Here is a 27247-nt window from a genome sequence, read left to right as displayed (position 1 = left end):
TTGCCATCTTAGGACATAGATAATGCTACCTGTACTTTGTGCCCTGCCCAGTAATCCTTGGAGGTTGTTTCTTGTAAGTGCTCATTTGTGCTGTGCAATTTGGATTCTATGACTAAATTCCGGAAGACACATTTAGCAAAACAAAATCCATTTCAATTGAACCGAATGATTAGTTACAATAAATCACTGTTGGCTTACCTTCTTCCTAGGAACAGCACTAGTGAAATTTATTGGTATAGTCAAAACTGTCAAAGTTTTTATTTCAGTTCCTTTTATGGAAGAGAGATAGAAAGAGACCCATATGATTTCTTACCTCTGAGGGCAGTTGTGTATAAACATAGATAAATGTTGGATGTGCTTCAGTGCAGTGGCAATGAGAAAGATTAGTGACTCCTAAGACATGCAAACCTCTTGAAAGTCATCTGCCTTCTAAGGAGAATTGGGTATCTATACAATTCTCTTTTACTGGTAGCAACTAACTTCCATGTCTACCAAAACTGAGTACATTTTAGGGAAGCAGAGTATTTTGTCTGTGTTCTGATGAAGAAATCTGTGATCTGGTGTACTATATGACTTTGCCTGTCACAAATCTAGCTCCAGCATTAAAGCTGGTTACTTGGGATACTTCGTCTCTGCCAAGCATTATGTGACTTCTTTGAAGGTTTTCTTTGCCTTCCAGACCTTGAATGGTTTAAAACTTGAACATGATGTAAAGTGCAATTTCACTGGCAGGATTTTTAGGTGTTTTTTTTTTTTTTTTGGCTATTCTTTTGTAAAAGCAATAAACATTTTCCTCATTGAATGAGATATAATTCTTTCCTATGTTAATGTGGACATAGTTTGAAAGTCAAATTTGATATAAAATTAATGGAAGACAAATTGAAAAATAATCATCTTCATCTGGAGTGAATTAATAACCTCCTGTAATAATTTATTCTCGTTCAAAATGCATGTTAATGAACGTGGATTTTCTTTTTTGCGTGCTACTGACTGAACTCTTGATGATCATTTAAATAGGTATCTGGAATAGTTGTCTGCCTTTCATTGTCTGGGTCAGGAGGATTGCTCATAAATGTTTGTTGGCTTAAACTAGGTCACCTAAAAGGAGACGTTCGAGATCAGGCTCCCGATCTCGAAGGTCACGTCATCGCCGGTCTCGATCTCGGTCCAGGGATAGACGCCGACACTCTCCTAAGTCTCGGTCACAAGAAAGACGTGAACGTGAGAGGGAGAGAGAGCGCAGGTCAAAAGGCCTTCCTCAGATCAAGTCAGAAACTGTTAGTGGTAAGTTTGCTCTTTCTTGTTGATGTAACTCTGCAAATTCTTTTCAGATGCACAGCATCTTCCCGCTTTGATATATGGTTTCTTTTCCTTCCTTCAAGACATGTAAGGTAAAACAAAGTGAACAACAGGAAGTTGAATGCATCATTATGAGTTTTTTTTCTAATGGTTCAGTGTTGGGTGTTTCTCCAATTTGTAGGGAAGCTTTGCCCTGGAAAACACACAAGCTAATGTTAGGATAGAATAGGATAGAATAGGATAAATAGAATAGTTTGGAAGAGACCTTCAAGATCATGTCCAACCTATCATCCAACACCACCTAATCAACTAACCCATGCAACCAAGCACCCTGTCAAGTCTCCTTCTGAACACCTCCAGTGATGGTGACTCCACCACCTCCTCGGGCAGCCCATTCCAATAGGCAATCACTCTCTCTGTGTAAAACTTCCTCCTAATGTTCACATTTCTGAAACAATCCTGGCTTTTTTAGACAAAATTTTATAGACAAAATTTAGTAGTTGTTTTCTGAATGTTCCTGGGGAGTGCAGAACGTTCTCTGGAGTCATGGAATAAAATTAGAGCATTCTTTTTTATGTAAGGCGGACAAAAATTAGAGTTTTAATTAGGCAAAACCTTTGAAATGACAATGCCATTCATTTAAAAGGATGCAAAGACTTACTAGCTCACTAGCAGTGGTTTTAAGATGTACTTTTGCCAACATCTCTCCTAGATTCTGTCACATAATGCTTTTTTAGGTTTGAAGTTTTATATCCCTTAGTGGGGAAAACAAAGATGAGGTGCAAATGTTGCCATAGTAGTCTTCAGCAAATGTGGTACTTTGATCTCATCTGATGTTTTATTAAAGCATGAAGGGAGATGAGCATGTTGTTTGCTCTTTCCTGAAAGAATAAGCTTGTATCAATCATTTTGCACTTGACTGTAGAAAGAAATGGCATTGAATAGGTCACTGAAGAGGTTAAAAGTTTGGTTGCTCTTAGTAGTTGAATTATCACCTTGTTCTGGTGAAAAGTCTTGCTAGTAGTGGGTGTATCACCATAAACTTTGTAGTTACCATCTTGCCAGATTAAAATATATATTTTAATATTAGTTGGTTTTGTTTTCAGTTTTGAATAACTGATTATTGTAAAAGTGCTGTTTTAGTGTTCTGTCGTGTGAAATGGGTATTTTCACCTGCTCTTACAATCTGTGTGTAACTCTTCATAGTGTGTAGTACTACGCTATGGGTAGGACAGCTTGACAAAAGGACAACTCAGCAGGATGTTGGAAGTCTTTTGGAGGAGTTTGGCCCAATTGAATCAATAAATGTAAGTATAAATGGTGCAGTCTGAACTCTTTTTTTCTATGCTTTGGTTACAGAAAGGCTTTTCAGACTTTTTAGAGTCAGCTTGACTTGGGATGCATTTAAAAAAGTCAAGAGCTCTAATTTCCTGGGGTTGTGGGTTTTATGTAAAGTAAAAGTTGGGCTGCTCTGTAGAAAGCTGAGAGGCCAGTTGCTTTGGATTCTTGCAATTTCAAATTACTCTTCAGCTTATGGAGAAGATCCCATTTTCATAAAAAGCATGCTTTTTCTGGGGAGAAGTCATTGAAAAAGGGCTGTTGAAGAGATGGGTACTTGTCTGCTCCATTTTGTTTGATTGCAGAACTCTGGACAGCCAGCTGGTTTTCTTGTTTTTTACTTGTTTCTCTTCTGTCATTTTAACTCACAAGCACAGGGAATGATAGAGTGGCTTAGGTTGGAAGTGACCTCCAACCCCCCTACCACAGGCAGGGACATCTCTCAACTAGACTTGGTTGCCCAGGGCCTCACTGTATTTAAGGATGTTTTTGTGTTTAAACGGCAGTTGTTCTGGTAGCTGTAAAAATGTCTCTTAAACAAACAAAGAAAAAGAAATTGCTGTAATTTTCTGTTCTCAAGTTTTGTGAAGTAGCATGAAAGTGGTGGGTTTGGTTTGGTTTTGGTTTTTAATGCAGTGAAAATAATGAAAATAATTACAAAACTGGAGATACAAAAGAATGTGGAGGTGCAGCTGGCAGCTTGTGGTAGACAGAACGCAGTGGGGTATTCGAGTGTCTTCTTTCTTCTCACAAAGTAACTAATTGCCACACCACAGCATTTACATGAATGCTCCTGTTTAACAGTTTTAAAGGATTAAATATGCAACAGGCATCCTTATTCTCACATGGAGCAGAGTTGAGCACTTTCCCCAGATGTTGTTTTTAATTTGCTAGAGATTTGTATTTCCAGAATATTAGGCTGGTTATCTGCCTCCTAAGCTACCATTTCCTTTCTTAAATCCATAATCCTTTTTTAAACACCTGCTGATGTTCCAGTTTACTTCAATGTGCCAACAAACCCTTTTTTGCCCTTAAAACCCAAACAGATGATACCGCCTAGAGGATGTGCCTATATTGTCATGGTCCACAGACAAGATGCTTACCGTGCCCTGCAAAAGCTGAGCCGAGGAAACTTCAAAGTCAATCAGAAATCTATAAAGGTACTTCTTGGAAAATATTAAGCTGCCCTAAAGTTACTGTAATTATTGCAATCCTTTTTCATCTGTTATAGACTTTGGGCTATTTTAGCCTTTTATGTATTCTGATGCAGCATTCTGTAGATTTCTGTGAATGGACCACTTTCTTCAGTAATTTTGTTCTGTGACTGCTGGAGCTTGAAAGACTGCCAGTAACTGTCCATTTAAACCAACAAAAACTACGTTCTTTTAGTCATGACTGTGGACTGTAACTACATTTTTCTTATTGCTGGTTGGTTGTCTTACAACTGAGTGTGATTATATATGATAATCCTACAAAGAGTACTAATAAACAGTTCCTTTTGTGGTGCTTTCTATTAGAAAGTGACACTGCCTTTTGACTGGAAATAGAATTAACCTTTGTGACTGGGGAACAGTAGTATTTTTGCTTTTTAGCTGCAAATGATAATGCTATTCTGTGAAAACTACATTTTAAATCCTCAAGTGAGCTTAAGTGAGGAGGAGAATCTCGGGATGCTTGAACGTGTCCAGAGAAGGGCAGCGAGGCTAGTGGGAGGCCTTGAGCACAAGCCCTATGAGGAGAGGCTGAGGGAGCTGGGATTCTTTAGCCTGGAGAGGAGGCGGCTCAGGGGAGACCTCATTGCTCTCTACAACTACCTGAAGGGTGATTGTAGCCAAGAAGGGGTTGGTCTCTTCTCTCAAGCAGCCAGCACCAGAACAAGAGGACACAGTCTCAAGCTGCACCAGGGGAAGTTTAAGCTTGAGGTGAGGAGAAAGTTCTTCACAGAAAGAGTTACTGGCCATTGGAATGTGCTGCCCAGGGAGGTGGTGGAGTCACTGTCCTTGGAGGTGTTCAAAAAGGGATCAGATGTGGCACTTGAAGCCATGGTTTAGTTAGTCATGAGGTGCTGGGTGACAGGTTGGACTTGATGATCTTTGAGGTCTTTTCCAACCTTATTGATTCTATGATTCTATGAAAATGGAAACATCTCACTGAGTGCATGTATTTTTTTCCCTCCCCAAGATTGCCTGGGCTTTGAATAAAGGAATAAAGCCGGATTACAAGCAGTATTGGGATGTAGAATTAGGTGTTACTTACATACCGTGGGACAAAGTGAAACCGGAAGATCTCGAAAGCTTCTGTGAAGGAGGAATGTTGGACAACGAAACTCTTAGTCCAGGTAAAGTAACTCTACATTCAAATGCTGTTTGTAAAATGTCCTTTGTGCTGATGTACTGAAGTTGGTGTGAGGTGCGGATGAAATCCTTAAAATGGCTAAGAAGTGTGGCACACACAACCCCTATGTTGGAGAGTTTGTAAAGCAGTTAATGACAGCCTGACAGTTGCTCCTCGGGAGCTGTGCAGCTGTGTTAAGAGAGCTAAGAATGCACGTGGATGCCAGATGACCTGTCAGCTGTGCTGGTGTTTGCCCTTCACTGTAGTGCACCATTCAAGAGTGCTGTACTTAGTCTCGCAGCCAGCTTGGTGTCCTCCCACAGAGTTTCTGTGAGACACCCTTTGGCAAAGGAGCTTGCAAGCCTTTGTAGCTCCTGAGGTGACAGCAACTTTGTGATTTCTAAAGTGCCTATAGTTTTCACAGTTGACCTTCAGTTCCCTTAGCAAGCCTCATATTAATAGGAACCTAATAGATTGCTTGTTATGCTGTATGCAAGCAGTGAAAATATCAGGTGTCTATGGTTGTACTGAGAAAACAACATCTTTATCAGCAGCTGCTTCAAAGCAATTGCAGACTCCAAACTACTAGTGTCACTAGTGTGCTGTCTGGTGCAACTGAATCAGGAGTATTAAGTGGATGCAGTACTTAAAAACTGAAACTGCATTAAGTTCTTTGAGTTGGTACTCAGGTGGCTGTCGATCAGCACCCCCAGGTCCTTATCTGTTTGGGAGCTCTCCAGCCATTCCGACCCCAGCCTGTAGCTCTGCATGGGATTGCCGTAGCCAAAGTGCAGCACTCAGCACTTGGACTTGTTAAATGACATCCCATAACATAACTCAGTATGTTCCAGTCTTCTCAATACTGTTCTCTTTCCCATAATGCTTCTTCAGTGATCCCATTTTTCTGCTTAGCTGTTTTTCCCAGAATGTTCTGACAGACAGCAGAAGCCACATTTCTTCTGCAAAAAGAGTTGAAGCTTTATGTACTGTTTCCATTTTGCTACAACTCTTTACTGTTGTATTCTCCCTTTCCTTGTTCAGAACTAGAAAAGGCTGGGTTTTTTTTTCAGAAATGGCTTCTCAAATTAATGAAAAAGCTGCTGCCTGCTTGCTTGAGAGCAACAGAATGAATCTGTTGAAAGCTTGTCCCAAAATAGCCTTGCTGGTTTTGTTACAGATAATGTGGTTCAGAGTCCTAGGCATGTATAAATGCTGTCAGTGCAAAGAATTGTTGAGTGACTGAAGGGAAGAATAAAATTACTTGCTGTCTTCCAGTGATTTGCTGTGGTGTGTTTAAAGTCATTTGGAATTCTTCCTGTCAGAAATGCATTGAAATGCATCTTGGTTCTGTGCTTCTTACTACCTGAATATTTTCAATTATGTCATTTTTGTAAACCTCACAAGTGTGATAGTTTTACATGCCAGTTCTTAACTGCCTGTCAACTTCTTACTAAGCTGTTTTGTTTGGGGTTTTTGGTTTTGGTTGTGTTTTTAATGTAGAATGGAAGGGGATTCCCAAGAAATCTGAAAATGAAGTCGCTCAAAACGGAGCAGAAGCTGCACATAATGAGCCAGTGTCACCTATACCTAAAGCTTTACCTGTTCCAATTCCCGTTCCCATGCCTGCACCGATAACAGTACCTCCTCCACAGGTGAGAGTTGCTTCCCATGTGCTCTGGATATCTAAAAACCTTATTTTAAATAATAGTTCAGTATGACAGTAGTTAAGTTAAAGACAGGGAAGAAATACAATGAACAGTAACTAGATGATTTTGTGTGCGTGTTTGTTACTGTTGTCCCTGGTTAAAAATGCTCTTGTTGGCAGACTGCTGTGCTTTCCATTGACGAAGGTAACTTTTCTGTGCCATGAATCCTAAAATCCATTATTCATCCAAACAGCAATACAGCCTCATAGAATCATAGCCCTTTCCTTTTAAGTCACAGTGGCAGTGAAAGATGTGGGGAAAAAAGCCCCGAACCTCTTAGGGTTCAGATCATGTTTTGTGCCCAGCCAGAGCTGAGCATCTGGTTTGATTTCACAGAAAAGTGATAAAGTTTGTATGTACCAGAACAGCCCTGGGAACTGAGTCACTATGTGGTTACTGAGAGTAATGGAGGATTTGCTCCAAAACCTTGTTGCTGCTCTGCTGCTGATGTAGACAGAGTGTATGTGTGCCTGCCAAATCTTTATTTGTTAGGACTGTGCTTCTAGTATCTGTTCTCTCAGATCTCTTTTTATTAATGGGCTGACTTACATCATTTTGGTTTTATGATTGCATATTTATTTCCTGTTTTCCCAGTTCATTTTCTTCACTGTTAGCTTAAGCTGTAGACTTTTTAAAGTATGCACATTGCTTTCATGTTTGTTGGTACTGTGTATGCTGTCTTTCAACAGCCCATGGGCATTGAATGTGAACATTTTCATACTCTGTTATAATGGTTCTTCAGTCAAAACTGACAGTGTCTGTTCATTCATTGAAAGCCCACTTTGAACATGTACCATTAGTTTAATATCATGTAATAATGATTACTCCCTCCAGTGTTTTATAATCCATTTCTTCTAGCTCAACTTACTTGTCACTGTTAAAGTAGAAGCATGCTTTCTCCCAGATGCGAGAAAGCGTGAGTAAAACCCCTTTGCACCTTGTGAAAATATGATTTAGAGACTACAACATGGTAGACACTCAGAAAAGGTCAAGAAGTCAACTTATTTGAAAACATACATAATTTAACCAATTATGTGATCTGAGAACATAGTATATTGAATTTTGTGTTGTTTTGGCACAGAATTCCTTAAATGCTCTAAGTTATTATTAATAAGTCAGAGTTCTAAATTCAGAGTTTTGGTAGTCATTAGCTGTGTTAGATAGTAGTGCTTTTGTTTATTTTCTGTAAACCCGTACTCAAAAGGAAGTGTAAAGACAAAAACCCAAGCAGTTACAGGATATATTGAGTGTGCTGGTGGCTTGTCTCAGCCTCATCAGCTTCAGTTTTTTACTATGTCAGAGAAACTTTTGTTGTGACAGATTCAGGCTAGGATCAGAGAATTGTATTTAGTCTTCATCCTTGGTTTTGCTATGAACTTTTGAGTGTTGTCTTACTTCACCAATTCAGTTGTCTTCTCTGGCCATAAACTTAAAATTGTTTAATTTGTCAGTACTTTAGCTCTGATGATGCAGTGGTTTAAGTAGTGAAAGTAACATGTTCTGTAATTTGCAAATATGACCTAATACCTGAGGGAAAAAGCTCATTACATTCTGCTTTCTTTTGTTTCACTTTGTGAGGTACTGTTGCATTTTAATTAGCTGATGTGTTTTTTTGTCCTCTGATACTAGCAGAACTGCTTTCGTTTGTATTTGGCTTCAGTGTTTGTGACTGTAAGAGGTGGAGAGGTTGTTAGGAGCGCAGTATAGGCTGGACAGCATCAGCAGCTGGAATGTGCATCAGTACAGTGATATCAGATTTGTCAGTCTTTTCTCTTGACCTTCCCACTCTGGTCCCTCTGACTGGAGAAGCAGATGGGATGTGTGTGGTATGTCAGAACAGGCTTTGTCCTGATTCAAGCTGCAATGAACAGGCATAAGGCTGCCTGACAGATGACCTTAGACAGATTTGACTGCATGATTCCCATTACTCTCTGTTTTCTGACTTTTTGACCTTGGGTTTTGTTGTGCGTTCTCCTCTTTTCCACGCCAGTCTCCTCACAAGTTAACAACTCTCTCTTCATTATTTTTTTCCCTGCTGGTCCCTACCAAGCCCCTGCCAAGATTTACTGTTTATTACAGCATTACCTAATTAGTACTTGTATGGTATTCCTGGAATATGGTGCTGTATACACACTGTTGAACTCACAAGGAAGATCCTTTTCCCCATAAGATCCCCAGTCTGCCTTTCTGGTTATCTGTGAAGTTTGGCTGTTGATCATGAAAGCATACTGTTAACTACCTGCAAAATCCAGCCATCCCTTATGCCACTATCTAACTTGTCAACTTCTCACATTGTTCTCTCTTGACTGGCAGTTTCTCATGTTGTGCCTAGTAGCTTTTCGTGCCCTTAATGTCCTTTATCATGAAGCTTAACTTCAGGCCAGGACGTATTCAGACACTTTGTGATCTGCCTACAGTCCTAAAGTTCCACACTTAAAGGTATGATGGGAAGGAGCTGCACCACTGCTTTCTGCAAGAGAGCCTTAATGGGCCTTCTGTGCTACCCTGCTGTATGGGCTGGACACGTAGGGGTGGAGCCCTGCTCTGCTGGACATTACCTGTGAGTTAGTTACCTGTAACTAACTGTGGACTGAGCTCCTGTTACTGCCAGTATCACCTTGGCCCATGAATGCAACCTCTGTGTAATAAAGCACTTACTAATATCCTTGTAAGAGTGGTAGACTGTGTAGGTAAGTGATTCTTCGGCCTCAATGGTGCACACAGCATCTCCTCAGCCACAGGGTTCGGGGTTGTTGGTAAGATAGGTGAAGTACCTCTGTTGTGTCGTGCTGCTGGAGTGAGCCCTTTTCTTGCCTATAGATTCAGATCTCTGAGCTGTTGCTGAATCTGGTCCTACTCCTGCAGGTCTGAGTAATCCATCTCTGTGGTCCTCTCTGAGGGTAGGTCTGTGTTTAAGTTACATTGCAGTGTCAAAGATCAACTTCAGTCTATTACTTGGTTATTGAGAGTCAGTTTCAGTTAGTAGCACTTGTGATACCACTTGTGTTGTGCGTTCATTGACAAAGTTTTGGGCAATTGGTGTTATTCTACCAAAACTGCCATTCTTTTACAGTGAACCATGGCTCAGGCTTTGCCAGGGTTATACATTGAAGTCCAAGGGGTTTGCTGTGGCCACCCTTTCCGTAAGTTTTCCCCATCCAACCCAATGTTCCTTTTCTTCATTTAATGAGTTTTCAGCCAGAAAACCAAGGTTCCAGTTGAGTGTATGCCTCTCAAATTTCCTGATGTATTTTTCAATCCTATGTGCTCCTTCTCCCTGTAAATAGATGTGGGAGTGGTGCATTGGTATGATACCCATCCCATCCCCTTCTTATGGAAACTAGCAGACTCCTGCTTTCCAGTCTTCCCGCTGGAGACTCCAGGTGCACTTAAATACGTATTTACTTGTCTTGGAGCACCATAGGTAAACTGTGCTCCTTTAGTTCACAGGGCCAGTGATTCTCCTTCGAGTCTCAGTCTGAGGTGTGCAGTAAGAAATAGTTGTACCTGGACAGAGGCCAGACCTCAAGACATGTTCATTGAGATGCACCTGGCAGTTTGCATTACAGTTATTGAGAGGTTAGTTATTCCAATTTCCAATATTACTAGTAAAATAACCAGGTGGTTTGCCCAGTATTTGTCTCCCTATTAAAAAAGGGTATCTCCTGTAGCTTTTTTGTTACTTTGTTTTATCCAGTTCATTAGCTGTTTTTCTGAAACTGTTCACCAGTCCTCTGTGTTTGTTATCTGTCAATGTTTATTAGCCATTGGTTCCATCTCTTTAACAGAGAAACTTCACACTTCAAATTGTATTTGAAATTAGATACTGTGAGACAGTATCTTTGTACACAGATTTTTATGGCCTTCCTTTTTTCTTTCTGCTTAATGGAAAGGATTTAACATGTTACATATTAGTGGGTTCACTTTTTAGAGAAAAAACAGCAGGTTCTTAGGAAAAAAAGGTACAGCAGTTAAACTTGGATAATTAGGCAATGAATATCCTCTAATACCGTTCTAAACTAGCTTCCCTTGAGGTTACTTGTATGCTGGTTCCGTCATGATACTTCACTGTTCATTGTAACTTCCCAAGACCTTGCATACACATGCTTCATGCAGTTTTCTCAGCTTTTAACTACCTGGGGACTGACAGCACTTAGCAAGTTTTCACTCTTCCTTTTGTTAAAAAAACCCTTTTACCTTCTTCATAGCCCTCCTCAATTCCTTCTGCTGCATACATACTCAGTACCTGAGTGCTTGCTTCACAGCACGTTACTGTGACCACAGATCTGTCAGTATGTCTAGCTGCTGGTTTTTGAATGAGTGACCTGTAAAACAAAAAAAACCCTCCCAAGACCATTAGTTTGCTGTGGTTTTGGAGCACTTTTTCTAAAGCTTTAACTACACTTAACAGCAACACCACTGGGGCTACTGAAAGTTAATGTTGATCCAGGTAGTCTTGGCTTTAAATGGTACTCCTAGATGCGCTTACCGGTGCATTGCTGGCTTTGCAAGGGCCCTGATCCCCACAGGGTCCACAGTGTGCCTTTCTACTCCTGTCTGAAGTTTGGCTGTTGTTCACCTAACACCTCCCTAACCACCTGCAGAATCCAGCTATCCCCCATGGTGCCTTCTGTAACTTTTTTCCCTTTCTCACATTGATACCTGTCCTATCTGGCAGTTTCTTGTGCCACATCCATTAGTTTCTCACGTCCTGCTCAGTTAGCTTCAGTTTAACCAGGGCCTAATCAGCAGATTATTGGAAACCAAAAAAGCAATCAATTTTTAAAAGTCAAAATGAAAAGTGTTGGTCTACACTAAAGTCTAATGAATTAAAGTCTGTTGTAATGAATTGCTTTTAAAATTCAAATAGTGTGAGCTTTCATGTGCCTCATCTCCCTAGCCATTAGTGGAGAACTTTGAAGGGGTGTTAGGTGCTTGGCAGCTTTCATGTCTTCTCCAGCTTTAAGGAGGCTATTTTTCTGACTTTGGTTTACTGCCAGTTCTTTCAGTTTTGAGAATAAAATAAATAGTAAAAGCTTTTCCTTTACTCTAGAAACAAAAATTTGGTTATGAAATAGCATAGTAGTTCTGAAATGTAACAGCCAGGGATGCGAGTTAGTCATGATCGCTTGAGTACGCAGCTCTCCTTTGCTATAACAGATCAATTTTTAATGTAGAACATACTCTGATTAAACTTTTCCTTTTGACTCCCACACATTCAATGCAGTTTTGGTAGTAAGCTCATAAATGTGAGGCTAAGGACCAGCTTAATGTAAATAAGTTTTCATTCAAAGCCTAATATAAATAAGAATTAAAAGAAGAAGAGCAGCAAAGAAGCAAACAAAAAAGGCAAGGAAACAGTAGTCACTGTAACATAATCTACAAACTCAAGTAGTGAAAAAGGAAAATAGGAACAGTTTGTAATTGCTCTAAACTTGTGTGCATTACAGTGCATCATGCTGGATGCTAAAATGAATTCCAGCTACTGTGTGAAGGGTGTATTTAGGTGAGTTACCAGCATAAGTTAATATTGATTTACCCCAGAGAAGGATTTTTTTGCTTTAAGAACAGCAGTGAACAAGATCAGTGTTGATAGATTTTAAGTTGTAGGAGTTTTTTGACTGTTGATTAGATGAGTTATGTAAGCCATTTTGTTGCAGAGTAATTTAAGGGAGCTTCTTGTTTTGGTGGACAAAGCGCAGAAGACAGCAGTCCACTACCAAACAACAAATAATCCATTCAGTCTTCAAGTAACAGTTCTTTCCCCTTCTTTTTCTCTTAGGTTCCACCACATCCCTCAGGTCCTCCTGTGGTTGGCGCACTCCAACCACCTGCTTTCACAGCACCTTTAGGAATCCCACCTCCTGGATTTGCTCCTGGAGTGCCGCCACCACCACCACCTCCATTTTTACGCCCTGGTTTCAACCCAATGCATTTACCACCAGGTATAATTATATATATCTTAGGACTATTAATTCCTTTCTCTGACTCTGTAGCAAATAAAAGCATCTGCCATATAAGCTGTACAAATGCATTTTGGTGAAGTGATAATGACTGTTAATATGTACTCCTTTATAGGCTTTCTTCCTCCTGGACCACCGCCACCTATAACTCCTCCAGTATCTGTTCCTCACACTCCAGCAGTAAACATCCCAAATTGTAAGTGTTTAGCTCTCGGGCAGGCAGCAGCAGGAGGAAAGTCTCATGCCAGCTAAAACACTGACTTACTTTTTGTTTTCCTTTTAATATGTCAATGCATTGTTTCTTAGCTACAGCAACTGGTGTGAATGAAGACACTACAAAAGATTCATCTGTAGGCAATCCCATCCCAACAGTGGTTTCTGGAGCCAGAGGGACTGGTGAAACTACCGATAGTTCCAAAATCTATGGGACTGTTCCACCTCCTGTAGCACCTGCTAACGTACCTGCTCCTGTCACCCAAGCTATCCCACTTCTCGGTAAGTTCATGTCTGTATATATTCTTCAGTTTGTTGTTCCCTGAAGTGAAAACACAATTTTGAGTTTGCTACTGGCTTAGGAATTTGTGGGAAAGTAAAGCAGATTTTTCTTAACATAGTGAAATTTCTGCTCTTTCAGGGGGGCTTAAATAATTTTAAAGAGGTTTGATTTCTGCACAGAAGCAGCAGTAATATTTTTTCTTTCAATCACTGAAGATTTGTTCTCTCAGGCACAAAAACCCCGTAACAACTTAAGTCACAAAATTAAGACAGAACAAAATGCTGTCTTATGAAAATTGTAGATTGTGTCCTATAGAAAACTTAACTTGCAACAAAACACCTACATGGCACACAAACTATGTGTTAGGCTCAACTGTCACGTGTATAAAATTAACTTCCAGAAATCCCACGTTTTTTAGTGTATTTTTTAAACCAGTGAAAATACAGTATACTACTTACACTGAGTGTAATGAGTGCATTTTAAGCAATTCTGCTGACACCAAGCTGTGTGGTGTGGCTGACGTGCTGGACAGAAGGGATGCCATCCAGAGGGACCTTGACAGGCTGGAGAGGTGGGCCCAGGACAACCTCATGAAGTTTAACATTACCAAGTGCAAGGTCCCTGCATCTGCACTGGGGCAATCCCAGGCACTGATAGGGGCTGGGCAGTGACTGGATTGAGAGCAGCCCTCAAGAAAAGGACTTGGGGGGTGCCGGTGGATGAGAAGCTCAACATGAGCCACCAGTGTGCACTTGCAGCCCAGAAAGCCAATCACATCCTGGGCTGCATCATGAGAAGTGTGGCCAGCAGGTCGAGGGAAGTGATTCTTCCCTTCTACTCCACTCTGGTGAGACCCCACCTGGAGTATTGTGTCCAGTTCTGGAGCCCTTACTGCAAAAAAAATATGGATGTGCAGGAAGGTGTCCACAGAAGGGTCATGAGGATGATCAGAGGGCTGGAGCACCTCTCCTGTGGAGACTGTCTATTCACTCTGGAGAGGAGAAGGCTCTGAGGATATCTTATTACGGCCTTCCGGTATCCCAAGGGGCCTACAAGAAAGCTGGTGAGGGACTTTCTAGTGTGTTGGGTGGTGATAGGACTAGGGGGAATGGAGCAAAACTGGAAGTGGGTAGATTTAGATTGGATGTTAGGAAGAAAATCTTTACCATGAGGGTGGTGAGACACTGGAACAGGTTGCCCAAGGAGGTGGTAGAAGCCTCATCCCTGGAAGTTTTCAAGGCCAGGCTGGATGTGGCTCTGAGCAACCTGATCAAGTGTGAGGTGTCTCTGTCCATGGCAGTGGGGTTGGAACTAGGTGGTAGTTGTGGTCCCTTTCACCCCTGACAATTCTATGATTATCTATGACACACATTATTTTAATAAAATGAAAACAAATACTTCCATTTATCCATGCAGTATTACAGGGTTTTAATCCTTTTCCACAATGTGTTTATTTCAATATTACAAATGGATATTTTGATTAGCAAAACCAGGCAAACTTCAGCTATTTACATAAATTATCTTTCACAATATGATGTGAACTTGGTTAGACTTGTAAGGAGAGTGTATGCTGTTTAATATTGCAGAGGTCAGCTAAATACATATTTATCACAGTATAACTAAGGTTGGAAGAGACCTCGGGGATCAAGTCCAACCTATCAACACAGACCCCATGACTAGACCATGGCACCAAGTGCCACGTCCAATCCCCTCTTGAACTCCTCCAGGGATGGTGACTCCACCACCTCCCTGGGCAGCACATTCCAATGATGAACGACTCGCTCGGTGAAGAACTTTCTCCTCACCTCAAGTCTAAACCTCCCCTGGTGCAGCTTGAGACTGTGTCCCCTTGTTCTGGTGCTGGTTGCCTGGCCTGTTAGAGGTCAGTGTCATGAATATACTCAAGAGAATTGTTTCATACACATCCCACAAAAATTATGCCAATTTTAATGAGATTATTACGTTTGTGGATTTCAGACCTCTGAATGAGTGTCTAATAAGTGAATGAAAAAGATAATTTTGCTTTAGCGTGATTCTGCCCAGAACTTCAGAGCACACACTAAATAAACCCCAACAATTTGTCTCTGTGAGAGCTCAGTGCTTTGTGGGATTTGGTGGCTAAATTTTTCAGCCATGATGAGTGGTTTTTGGATCCTTCATGTTGGAAACTTATCATAGAATCAATAAGGTTGGGAAAGGTCCAACCTGTCACCCAACACCTCATGACTACTAAACCATGGCTTCAAGTGCCACATCCAGTCCCCTTTTGAACACCTCCAGGGATGGTAACTCTACCACCTCCCTGGGCAGCCCATTCCAATGGCTAACAACTCTCTCTGTGAGGAGCTTTGTCCTCGCCTTGAGCCTGAACTTCCCCTGGTGCAGCTTGAGACTGTGTCCTCTTGTTCTGGTGCTGGTTGCCTGGGAGAAGAGACCAGCCCCCACCTGGCTACAACCTCCCTTCAGGTAGTTGTAGAGAGCAATGAGGTCTCCCCTGAGCCTCCTCTTCTCCAGGCTAAACAATCCCAGCTCCCTCAGCCTCTCCTCACAGGGCTTGTGCTCAAGACCTCTCCCCAGCCTCATGGTAAGGCACGTTTCAAAATGTGAAGAGCTGCTTGTCTCCAAAAGTCAGGCTGCTTTGTTAAAATCTATCAAAGAGAGTATGCCAAACCAGTAACTAATTGTTTTAGAGAATCATGGACACCTGGCAAAGACAGAAAAGCTTAAAAACTAGATCCACAGTGACACCATGGATTGAGAGACTTCTGTAGTGATAAGAATTACTGGACTACACATTTAAGACATTCACATCTTAATTAATAACTTCCTGTAACACAGTATTACCAGGTTTTTCTTGAAGTTTCATGACACTGCATCTTGTGAGGCATTCCAAGACACTGGACTGTATTGTGTTGCTCTGCAGTTGGCTATATCACTCTCACATCAGAAAAATGGTTTCCAAAATGAAGACTGGGGTGAAGTCCATTATCTGCCCATATTAGTTACTTGCACAGTAGCTTTTTTCAAGTCTTCCAAATTCAAGGAAGCTGACTTCGATAAATTTGAAGATCAGGAACTTGCCTTTGTTTTATTAACTTGTTTACAAAGTAGTTGAGGCAGATGTGTGGTCAGAGTGACTTCTCTCAACCTTCAGTCTCATCCACAAGGGCATAGAAGGGATTTTTCTTTCCATGAAATTGCATGTGTGAGCTTACACAGCAGTCCTTAGAGATCTCTGTGTTTACCTAAGTAATAAATTCTTAGTTTGAGCTTCTTATTTCAAGGAGTAATGTATAATCAAGGAGTTAGGTAAAACCCTTCCAATCCTGACTTTTGGAGTTAAAGGGGGGCTGTTTACAAACTCTCTTACCAGGTACAAGAAAACTAGAGGAAGGTTGGAATATTTTACATGCTTAAAGATAAAAGGCTAGTCTCTATTAGCTTTGCTTTTAAAATGTGTGGTAAGTTAACACAAATGAAACTGTCTTCTTAAAACTACTTGGATTCACTTATCAAGTGAGCTTAGCCCTGCATGTGAGAGTTGAGACCTGCGCTCTCTTTGAGCTGGAAGAAAACCATGAAAGCAGTGATGTTTTCCACCACTCAGATCTAGATAGCAGAGAAGTGATATGCTGATCTAGGTAGCAGAGAAGTGTCCCTTGATGTCTTGCCCTTCCCATCCTCTGAGTTCAAGAGCTGGCCAGGGTTGCATCATCATTCAGTCCTTTCATTGTGTGTGTCAGGTTTCACTGCTAGGGAAATCAAAGCATGGGAAATGGAGTGTGTCAGAGTTTCAGCACGTGTACGGACATGAGATGTGATCTGCTTGTGCATCCCAGACCTGGAGCCCCGAAGCGCTTGCTGGTTGGACAATGTAAATGTAGCCTTAGTGTCTGATCTACAGTCTTGAACAGGTCAGAGGCAAATCAACTGGACTAAGCAAATGAGTAGGCACAGCATCACCCTCAGTTAGCCATGGGGAAGTGCAGACAAGGGACATCAAAGGCTTCAGACTAAAGGACCTGATGTTCACGAGTATATGATTTAGCAATGTGAATAGATGACTGATTGTGTGACTGATTTCTCACAAAGTCTTCCAACTGCTTGCTAAACATTCCCATGATGTGGCGCTCCAAGCTGAGATACGAAGGTGGAAGAAAGATGTGCTTAACAGCATCGTGAGGACTCTGCTTGGGGAAATAGGGATGAAGGGGCTTGAGCAGTGTAACATGAAGAAGGAAGAAATGTTATTTGGATATTTGGGCAGGATAGAAGAACTTCAGCAGGCTGAAGTCAAGGAATGAAGATTGCTCTGAAGAGACTGTTTAGAAATCTAAACTTAACCTTGCTTGAACCTTATGTAACCTGTATAAACACAGGAACTCTCTTCTAATTTTTGTAACTTCAAAATGAAGCTTATCTATCTGTCCAGTTTTTATATGGAAGATACATTACAAAGTAATTCACAATGGATTATTGTAAGAGTTCACATGCATTCTTGGTAATGTAACTTACCTTGTTCCACCACCACTAGTTTCATTGGATCCTCCAATGTAATTCTTTCATCACTACCAACAGAGACATGTTTGTGCTTCAGAGGAGTGATCCCTTGTGGACATGGTGTCTGAATTTTCTTGTGCTTATTTCTGAAAACCACCCTTGGGTTGTTTTGATTTAGCTATAGTCTTGATCATACTCATTGCTGTTGCAGCTTGTTCTTAGTTTGAACAAGATTATCCAGACTGTAACAGGTTTCGTGAGTGTGTGCTCATATGTGATTTTTAAGTGATCTGCAAAGCAGATATTTTCAGACTCCTTTTACATGTGCATACTGCAGAAAGTGAGAGGCTTTTAAATCATTTTTTTATTTGCCTACTTGTTCTTAGTGTTGAGCAAATGCCGTGATTTGGACCAGTAATAAACTGCTGTTGTGAGTCTTGTGTCTTGAATATTCAGATTCTGTGATCTGTTACCTTGATTAAATGCACTATTGCAGTTTGGAGGTCCTGGTCTAGTGCTCTTTTTACCAGACATCTTAAAATGACCATTACATATTCTCAAAGCTGAATTATGCTGTAGTTCTCATTGAACTTGGTGTTCATTTCCTGTTACTGCACCCTGAATTATTCTTTCCTTACTGCTTTGTTTTTAAGTAACTATGTGGTCTAACTGCATTGAATTATAAAAAGACACACAATTTTCTCTGAGCTCATCAGACTATGACTGTGTCATAGGGTGGATGCTTCCTCCTTCTCAGGGAGGATGAGCTTTTTTATTCATGCTGGAATAAAACAAAAATCTCCTTGTGATAGCCCTCTTTAAAAGCATAACAAGACTGTGTGTTTGCTAATCATATACGTGACTGTTGCTGTCATAATGCTACTGCGTGAGAATTCAGAGGGAAGGGAGTATGAACTCCGAAGCACCATTCGTGGAATCCAGTTTTGGCTTGATGGTTCCCTTGACCAGGATCAGTTCAGTATTTGTTTTATAAAGCAGGATCTTTAGAACTCTTAGTGTGGGTAACTAACACTGCACACATAATGTGTTTTGACTTTCATGTCCTGTGTAAGCATCTTATCCTAATTAGGAGCAAGCTCCTACTGGCTTCAGTGATGGACATTAACTACTCTGAAAAAAGATAGTGGTATTCATGGCAAGTTACTGTGCTTAGGTGGCTTTCTTTACAATCTTGGCCTTGCCTAAAGGATTCTGTGCCAAATTGCAGGAAAACACACAAGACTTGCAACATTGTCTCACAATCAAGAATTTCCAGATAGCATTTAAAAATGTTCTCATTTTAAGATGCCATATTCCCCACTGGAGAGCAACAGGAGACTTAATGTGACGTGCTCCTTCTTGCAGAACAGCAGCATCAAACTCCAAGTGTAAACCCTTAGCCTATTCTGTTGGAATCGTAAAGCTCTTGTTCTGGTATTTCCATCAGATTTGAAAAGGAGGTTTGCTGTGTCAGGTGCAGAAAACACCATTCCTCTGGTTGCTGTAACAGCACAGCTGGGACATAATTTAACAGAGGGTAAGAGACACTGAGCAGAGGTCAGTTACAAAAAGAATAAATTAAAAACTCAGATGCTGCATTTCTCTGTTGTTGTCAGCATTTGTAACACTGAGAGTTGTCACAAGGGAGCATGGGCTTTGTCCAGCCAGGAGAGAAGAGAATCAGAAATGGGATTACAGTGACTCAGCAATCTGGCTTTTTACCTTACTTGTCAAAACAGTAAGGATGACGCTCCTGTGACCTCTGTGGATAGAAGACTTCCTCGGGACAGCTGTAACATTTGGGACTATGCCTTATGAGTAAAGTGAAATGATGAAACTTTTGGCATAGGGTGGTTGTACTTGCACCTCTGAAACCACACTTGTGCTTGGCAGTGTTTTTGCCTAGTACACTTGCACCTGTGTTCCTCATCCTAAACACTCTTTGCAAGTTCTGAGGACCTTTCACTGTTCATCACCGGTAAAGGCTGCAAATAAAAATAAGTTGTGAAAGTGGTCTGTGTTTACACATTTGAACAGAATAATGTATTGTGTGCAAGGCCTGAGGGGTGTCTCTCCAGCACTAAAAGCCATGTCAGAGCCAAGTTATGCAGAATAAGCAGCTGGTGCAAGGGATGGTTGTATTTCATATCCATAAGCAAGAAGGCAAGGTTAGTTACTACAAAAAGGCTTAGAGTTATGAAAACAAGAGGAATACAGGCTGGGGCATACGATTTCCCTCACTTGTCTGAGAGAGTCATTAAATCCCTTTCTAGTTTGAGGAAACTCTCCAAGTTTTATATGCTGTCTTCCTCTGTCATCAGACAACAAAGGGCTCTTAATTTTCCTAGCTGTTGCAGTCTGTACCACACATTTTACTGAGTGTTTTCAGTAAACTGGGATGTGGCTTTGGATGGCTCTTTGAGAGTAAACTGTGATTGGGTGCCTGATGTGTCAGCACGAGGAAATGAATCGTTCTTTCTACAGCCTGCTTCAGCCTCACAGTTTGAGTGGCCTGACAAAGTAAAATGCATTCAACTACCCCGCTGAAAGAGGAGCTTCAGCTACTGTTTACACTGCTGCTGCACTGCATGTTGCGTAGAAATCAGGTTAAGAAACTAAATTGCTTCTGCTTGTTAAACTTAACCAAACTTATGCATGCTTCCCGCTTGCTGGTGTTGCTGTGATGTACATCTGCTGCTATGGAGCAGAAGCATGAACATGCTTACTCTCTTCAGCTCGTTAATTTCAGTTACTCTTTTCTGCCTTATTTTGAACTTTCCATGGAAGAATTCACTCATCAGTGAAAATATCCAAAACTTTGGAATTGAGCAAAATGATAATCTTGAAAGCTGTCGATAGCCGTCTGTCTGTCTTGTTAGATCTGTATTGCGAAGTCAGGAGAGGAGTTTAGGTGACATACAACCCTTGCTATGGAAAAAAGGAGAGGGGAGGGCTGTGCATTTCAAAATCAAAAGGGAAACAAACAAATCCAAACAAAAATGCACTGTTAATGCTGGAACATTGCTTTCAAGGAGTGTGGCCTGTCCAGCCATGTCTTAAAAGTGACCACTTGGAGGGGAAGGTAAGGTGACACCATGGACTGGAAGAATATTCACATCGTTCTTGCCCAAGTTAGAATAGAATGGAATTAGCCAGGTTGGAAAAGACCTTCAAGATCATCAAGTTCTCCTGATCAGCATAATGTAATTCCCATCTAATATGAATATAATGAGCACTCCAGTAAAAGGGGCTTCTGTTAGAGATGTTCTTAAGCATAAGAAGTGTCATGGTGAAAGGATGATGTGTGTCCTTCAGAAGGCTCAGCCATATTTGGGAGGGAAATGCTAAACAAATCCTGTGGAGGGAGAGGGAAGCTACACTAGCTGAGGGGAAGGTTATTGGGGTGCTGGCTCCATTGTGCTCATTAATCTCAAAGTGCAGTGTAGTTTGCACCAGTGACAGTGCCAAGTATTTAGTTCTGTACTCACAGGATCACAGCTCACCCAGGATCACAGGATGTTAGGGGAAGGTGGCACCTCAAGTACTGATTTTGGAATCGGAGCCCCTCGCTGTAGGAAGGATATTGAGGTGATGGAGCATGTCCAGTGGAGGACAACAAAGCTAGTGAGGGGTCATGAACACAAGTCCTGTGAAGAGTGGGTAGGGGAGCTGGGGGGAAGAGCTGGAGAAGAGGAGGCTGAGGGAAGACCTTATTGCTCTCTACAGCTATGTGAAAGGTGGTTGTAGTATGGTTGGGGCTGGTCACTCAATAACAAGTGACTGGAGGAGAGGAAGTGGCCTGAAGTTGTACCCGGGGAGGTTGAGACTGGATATTAGGAAAAACACATTTACTGAAAGGGTCATTGGGCACTGGAACTTGCTGCCTGGGGAACTGGTACAATCACCATCCCTGGAGGTATTTTAAGAGACATTAGGACAAAGTGTTTAGGGACATGACCTAACAGTTGTGTACAGGGAGATGTTAGGTTATGGTTGGACTTGATAGGTTACTCTATGATTCTAGTTATTTCACATTCCAGTTCACCCAGAGAAACTTCCATTCTTTGTGGAAATAAAACATTATAGTCTCACCAGAGATAAAGGAATGCAGGATGGGTTAGGAGAGATTTGTGCTTGACCTGCTGGCAAATTTTGATTCCTTTAAATTTCAAATGGGGAGTTTAAAAACACCATGTGCTTCCACAGGGAATCAGCTTGTTTGCAGGTAAATAGCTGCTAGTGAGCAGAAAGAGCAGCAGAAAGACTACAGAGAGCATGAGACAACACTTAATAGCCCAGTCAAAAGGAGGCACAGGAGATAAGCTGCCACATGCTTATCAGAAGTCTTTGTCTGGAGCTCAGTAGTCCTTGTTCATGTTGATACCAACTGTCTTTGGGATGAGTTTTCTCAAACAGTATGTTTTGAGAGTTCAATTTTTTTTCCCCCTCCTGTGACAACCACGCTAAAAACAAAGTCCAGGAATAAAACTGCCAAATAGTTGGGTGTTGGGTTAGGTGCTATAGAGGATGGAAAATGGTATATTCAAAAATAAAACCAAACAAACCCACAAGTTACTTTGGTGCACCTCCTTTTAGTTTACATTGCAAGGTTTATTCTGCTGAAATTAAACTTTGTTGTATCCCTTTTCTCTGGAACAGCGAATTGATCTTCTCTGTGATTTCAGGGCTCCTACCTCAGCCTTGTTCTGGCCTTACCCCTCCCTTTGCAGCTTGCTGTACCTATCACCTCTTCTGTGTGTTGAAAATCTTGTTGATGACCAGTTCAAGTATTTTAACTAGAGATGATTTTGCTGGTTTGTGAGAGAAGAGAACGGTTTAAAAGCTAACTGAAGGAGCAGATCTGTCTCTAATTAGAAGCCTGGGAAGCATAACCTATTAGGAAGGTGTTTTGTTAGCAGTCAGTTGAGGAGGCAAGACACAGAGCTGCTGGAGATGAGGAAGAGCTCTGACCTGCAAAACAGCGATGGCTTCTAGCGTGACACACTTTTGTTTCAAGACTATGCTCTACAGTATGTAAGCTGTCACAGGAAGGTTTGCTCTCCTGCCCCACCCTCAGTTCATCAAATAATTTCAGAATGGTTTTGTAATTAAGCAAATTCTTTATGCTCTTACCAGCCTCTGATTTTACTTTGTGTGTGTTCTTGTTTCTTTCAGGCACTCAAGGAGTTGCGCCACCCCCACCAGCCCCTGTTGTTGGCTTGCAGACTCCATCCACTGGCCTCTTGGGTGCCCGGCCTGGTTTGATACCTCTCCAGCGTCCGCCAGGAATGCCACCACCTCCTCTGCAGCGGTTTCCCTTGATGCCCCCTCGACACATGCCTCCCCACATGATGCACAGAGGGCCCCCGCCGGGGCCAGGGGGCTTTGGCATGCCTCCCCCCCATGGAATGAAAACCCCCTTCCCACCACCAGGTCACTTTGTGAGACCTGGGGGAATGCCAGGAAGTGGGGGGCCGGGCGGACCCGAGGAGAACAGAGACGGGAGGCAGTTTAGGAATGACAGGCAGACGTTCACGCCTAACAGAGACCAGGAAAGGTTTGGAAGGAGATCTTTTGGGAATCGGGTAGAAAATGATCGTGACCGCTACGGTAACCGCAACGATGACAGAGATCACGAGCGACTCAGTAATCGTGACAGGCGAGACTGGGGACGGAGGAGCCCTGATCGGGAGAGACACAGAGACTTGGAGGACAGAAACAGGCGGTCCAGCAGCCACCGAGACAGGGAGAGAGATTCGAGAGACAGGGAGTCTCGCAGAGACAAGGAAGAGAACCGAGGCAAGGAAAAACCAGAGGTGACAGACAGGGCAGACGGTGACAAAAACCACGAATCTCATAGCAGCAAAACAGAAGACGCAGACATTGTTTCAGAACTTGCTGCGGGAGAGTCTGAACCTGCAAGCGTAAAACCTGTTGAAGAGTTAACACCCGAGGCTACCTCATCTGCGGAACAGGCAGACAAGGATACGGGCTCCGTGGCGGAGGCTCCTCGTTAGCGACTGGAACGTGCTGAAAGCTGACAGTGACATTTGTGGGGAGTGTAGAGCTTTAGAGTTGTACAGTCTGCTGTATTATATTTGCTTCTGCTTATATCGCAGCCCCTCGGTAGCTGGTGGGGGAACTGTAAGCAATCTGATTGCTTTATCCCTTCTCTATTTAAAATAGCCACAACCATAACGTGACCTATTGCAGAGATGATTTGAAACTATTCCCCGTTTTTGCTGTAACGTTTTTAAAGTTTTGACTTTAAAAAAGTTGACAAAAAAAAAAAAATCAGAGGTAGAAGTGCTTTCTATTTTTTTTTTTCCCCCCCTTCTTTTAAGTTTAATTTTTCCCCCCCCCCCCTTTTTTTTTTTTAAATCTTTTTTTTTTTGTTTTGTTTTTTGGTTTTAATTTAAGAAAAGGTTAAAGGGTGAAAGCTCCTCGAAACAATAGGGATGTGTTTTTAATAAACTCTATTTTCGTAACAAAAACCTTTTAACGTGTGCTATTCTTCCTACCCTGCGCTGAAGGAGAGAAGAGCGTTCCGACGTCTTCACGGAGCTCGAGCTGCGGAGGCGACGCCGTACCCCGGCGGTCTGAGGCAGACCGCTCTCTGCGGAGCCGCGGGAAGGAATACGCCTTTTGTCTTTGTCTGTAGCTGTTCACAAGAAGCAGCTTTTTATTTGTGATAGTCATCTTGATTTATTATTATTTCATTTAAGGTTGCTGCGTTTTAAATGGATCTACTTGACCATACTAGGTAAAAGCTTAGTGGTTTTAAACTGTTCACTGAAGAGTTAACTGTTTAGTGTTTGCGATGCAATGGGTTGGTTTTCCTTTTTTTTCTTCATTTTTTATTTTCCCCTCTCCTGTTTTTATTTGTTTTGCCTCCCTCCCAACTGGGTCTGTGGTAGATGTTGCCCTGATTTGCCTTTTTAAAGAAGCGGACACTTTTCGGGGCACGCTTTTAAGTCTGCTCTGCTTGTGACGTTACACAAGCGCTGCGCACGGCGGGCTCGGAAGCGCACCCGGTGCAGCATCTTTTATACCCGGTATCGATGCTTTTTGGAAAGAGGAATCAAAGACACCAAAACACAGCTATAAAATGCTAACCTATTTTTTTTAACCAGGGCTGGGGAAAGGGAGGGAGGCGGGAGGGTGTGCGAGGAGTCTGAAACGCTGCCTCTTGCTCCTCCACGTGAATCTGGGGTTGCTGCCCTTGTCTGTGTGTTAACGATGCGATGTCTACCTCCTGTAACCCTGCAAGAGGTAGGTTTGAAATGTTTACCCACCGAGTGTTGTACCTAATCAGACTGATGGACAAAGGGTGCATACTCTTGCATTTGTGTTAAGTTTTACCATCTCCTCTCCATCTCAGTCAAGTAATGCTGTCAGGTTTGAAGAGGGCAGATGCTCTTATCTTGGTGGGCTCTTCAGGCTCAGTTGTGACACAGTCAGAGCCCGGGCAGTTCTGCCCTCGCACGTAGCGGCCCCGTTGCTCAGCCAGCACCAGGCCTTCCCTCAAAGCTTGTTTTAACTCTGGAAGTGTAGAGGAAAAATTGTACAAATCCTGTGCATATTTAATTTTTTTTTCTCCTTGATCCAGGTGTGTTCTACTTTTAAAGTTGGGGTTTTTAGCCCTTAAGCGAAGGGCAGCTGTTTTCTTACACCAGTACTTTTTGACAGCTGCTCTGTGGCCGAGGAATTTTTTCTGGGGGGGGAGGGGAGTGGGAAAGCAAATGTGGAGTTATGGACTGGGGAGAGGACATATATTTTTATGTTCTTGCAATAGCAGAATAAAGAGAGAAAAAAAAACCTGTTTACATACTTGTAGTGAACTCAACTTCCATGTGTTAACATTTTGTGTCCTTAATGTTTGTTTCATGCTGGGCCAGTGGAACTAACTTTTTCTCACGCAAAGCCAGACACTTGTCTTATGTTTAAGACTTGTCTTAGTAAAAGTTGCCCTCATTCTGTAAGGAGGTAGATTTTTTTTACAAACAAATACACTTTATTAAAAGATTTGAAGAATGAGAGAGACAGAAGGCTTTATCTGTTCACACAAATGCAACCTTGCTCTTTCCCTGACTAGGAACTTGAAAACAAAGCCCACTAAAAGCATGGCTCTCCTTTGTGGAACAATTTCTTGCTGCCTTCTGAAGCAGTGACTCTGTAATAAACCTACTAGCAATACATCATCTTTACAGCATCACCAGTGTAACTGCCCCACCCCTTCTACAGCTACCACAGTGCTGGCTTTAAAGTAAGACACACCAGGAATCTATAGGTAAAGGTTAATTATCTCAGTGCAAGCATCCAGCGCTGATAAACACTGTTAGCAATTTAACACCTTGGTTATTAGGCCTATGGGAGCCAGTTACAGTGACCTGTACATGAACCAAGCATTACTCCTGTGCCCTTCAATACAGCCTTGACATCTAGGCTAACATGCCATCAGGCATCTAACAGGTTTGGGAGGAAAGATCTGCATATACCAGGCTTTCAGAGCAGCAGGGGTCAGCACTGAGACTTGCAAGGGAGAAGCAGCAAGCAAGAGTGCCCAGAGCTCTCGTTGCACTATAGGTCAACCTACCATTGTCACATCACTTGTTTCCCACCCTCAGGGGAAAGTGAAGACCGTGTAACCATCCTCTGAACTTCTGAAACGCAAAGAGGTGAAGGTGGTATCTGTGGGTGTTTAGTATTTGGCATGCCCAGACTTAAGGAGCTGGAAGGTGCAGCTGCTATCTTTATTTTGCTGCAGGAGAAGCAGCAGAGCATAGACTAATGCATGGGAAGAGGTACAGGTGGGTAGAGAGTGCACACCCCATTGTTTGCCACCCGCAATGAATGTAAGTTTGAAGTGGTTTTCTACAGTATTCTTGCTCTACTACCAAAAGCCATTTGTAACATGCTACACTGGAATCTTGAGTGTCTAGATCAACCACCAACTACTTCCATGAGTATCTTTTCTGTACAAGATAAAGGAATGTTGATACAAGTCTTCATTAAAATTAATAATACCTATTAAAAGACCTGGAGATCTGTGTTTAAGAGGTACACACAAGGAACTAATGAAAGCTGGCACCAGCATGCAGTGATTACACTGCTGGAAAGCTTTATGAAATTCAGTATGGAACTTCTGGCTCTCCTTTATCAAGGAAAGACCCACTGCACGTCCAGGCTTTCACTGCACAACCCTGCAGCCAGAGGTGCAGATGAGGCACAAGGACACACATTAGCCAGACCATTTTGTGTTCAATGCTTCCCCAGCTGCAATCACACCTCTCACACACTCCCATTACCTTTCACAGCAAGAAAGCATTTCTGCAAAGCACCAAGTGCCCTTATGTAGAGAAAGCCACTGGCTGTAACATGCAGAGGATGTCAGGTTGGTGCCTCAGGAGATGGTGTTCTAGCACAAGCAAACATGACTAGGCAAATAGCCTGACTGAGCTCAGGTCTTAAGTATTCCAGGATGACTGTCTGGAAGCAGCTTGGATGCCACTGGTGTCCAGCAAGTTAGCTATTGACATAAGTACATGCCTACTTCATTCAACCAAGTCAGCAGGTAGGTTTATTCTGATATAGACAGCAAGTCCAAGACA

General features: G+C 42.1%; 1 protein-coding gene across 3 annotated transcripts in view; it reads left to right on the top strand.

The window, feature by feature from the left end:
* SCAF4 (SR-related CTD associated factor 4) overlaps positions 1-24862 on the top strand; it is a 50588-nt gene extending 25726 nt beyond the window's left edge. For all 3 annotated transcript variants that reach the window (XM_068144508.1, XM_068144507.1, XM_068144509.1), the window contains 9 exons: positions 1094-1284; positions 2506-2606; positions 3684-3797; positions 4819-4975; positions 6472-6623; positions 12460-12622; positions 12756-12836; positions 12947-13135; positions 22812-24862. In XM_068144508.1, the coding sequence (XP_068000609.1) occupies positions 1094-1284; positions 2506-2606; positions 3684-3797; positions 4819-4975; positions 6472-6623; positions 12460-12622; positions 12756-12836; positions 12947-13135; positions 22812-23653 (1990 nt within the window). In that variant the 3' untranslated portion in view covers positions 23654-24862. The remainder of the gene's footprint in view (positions 1-1093; positions 1285-2505; positions 2607-3683; positions 3798-4818; positions 4976-6471; positions 6624-12459; positions 12623-12755; positions 12837-12946; positions 13136-22811) is intronic.
* Positions 24863-27247: the final 2385 nt, after the last annotated feature.

Source organism: Melanerpes formicivorus, unplaced genomic scaffold, assembly GCF_026170545.1.
Source record: "Melanerpes formicivorus ecotype bairdi unplaced genomic scaffold, bMelFor1.0.p_v2 SCAF_11, whole genome shotgun sequence".
Lineage (NCBI taxonomy): Eukaryota > Metazoa > Chordata > Aves > Piciformes > Picidae > Melanerpes > Melanerpes formicivorus.
The sequence above is the reverse complement of the archived record's forward strand: the minus strand, read 5'-3'. Positions and strand labels throughout refer to the sequence as shown.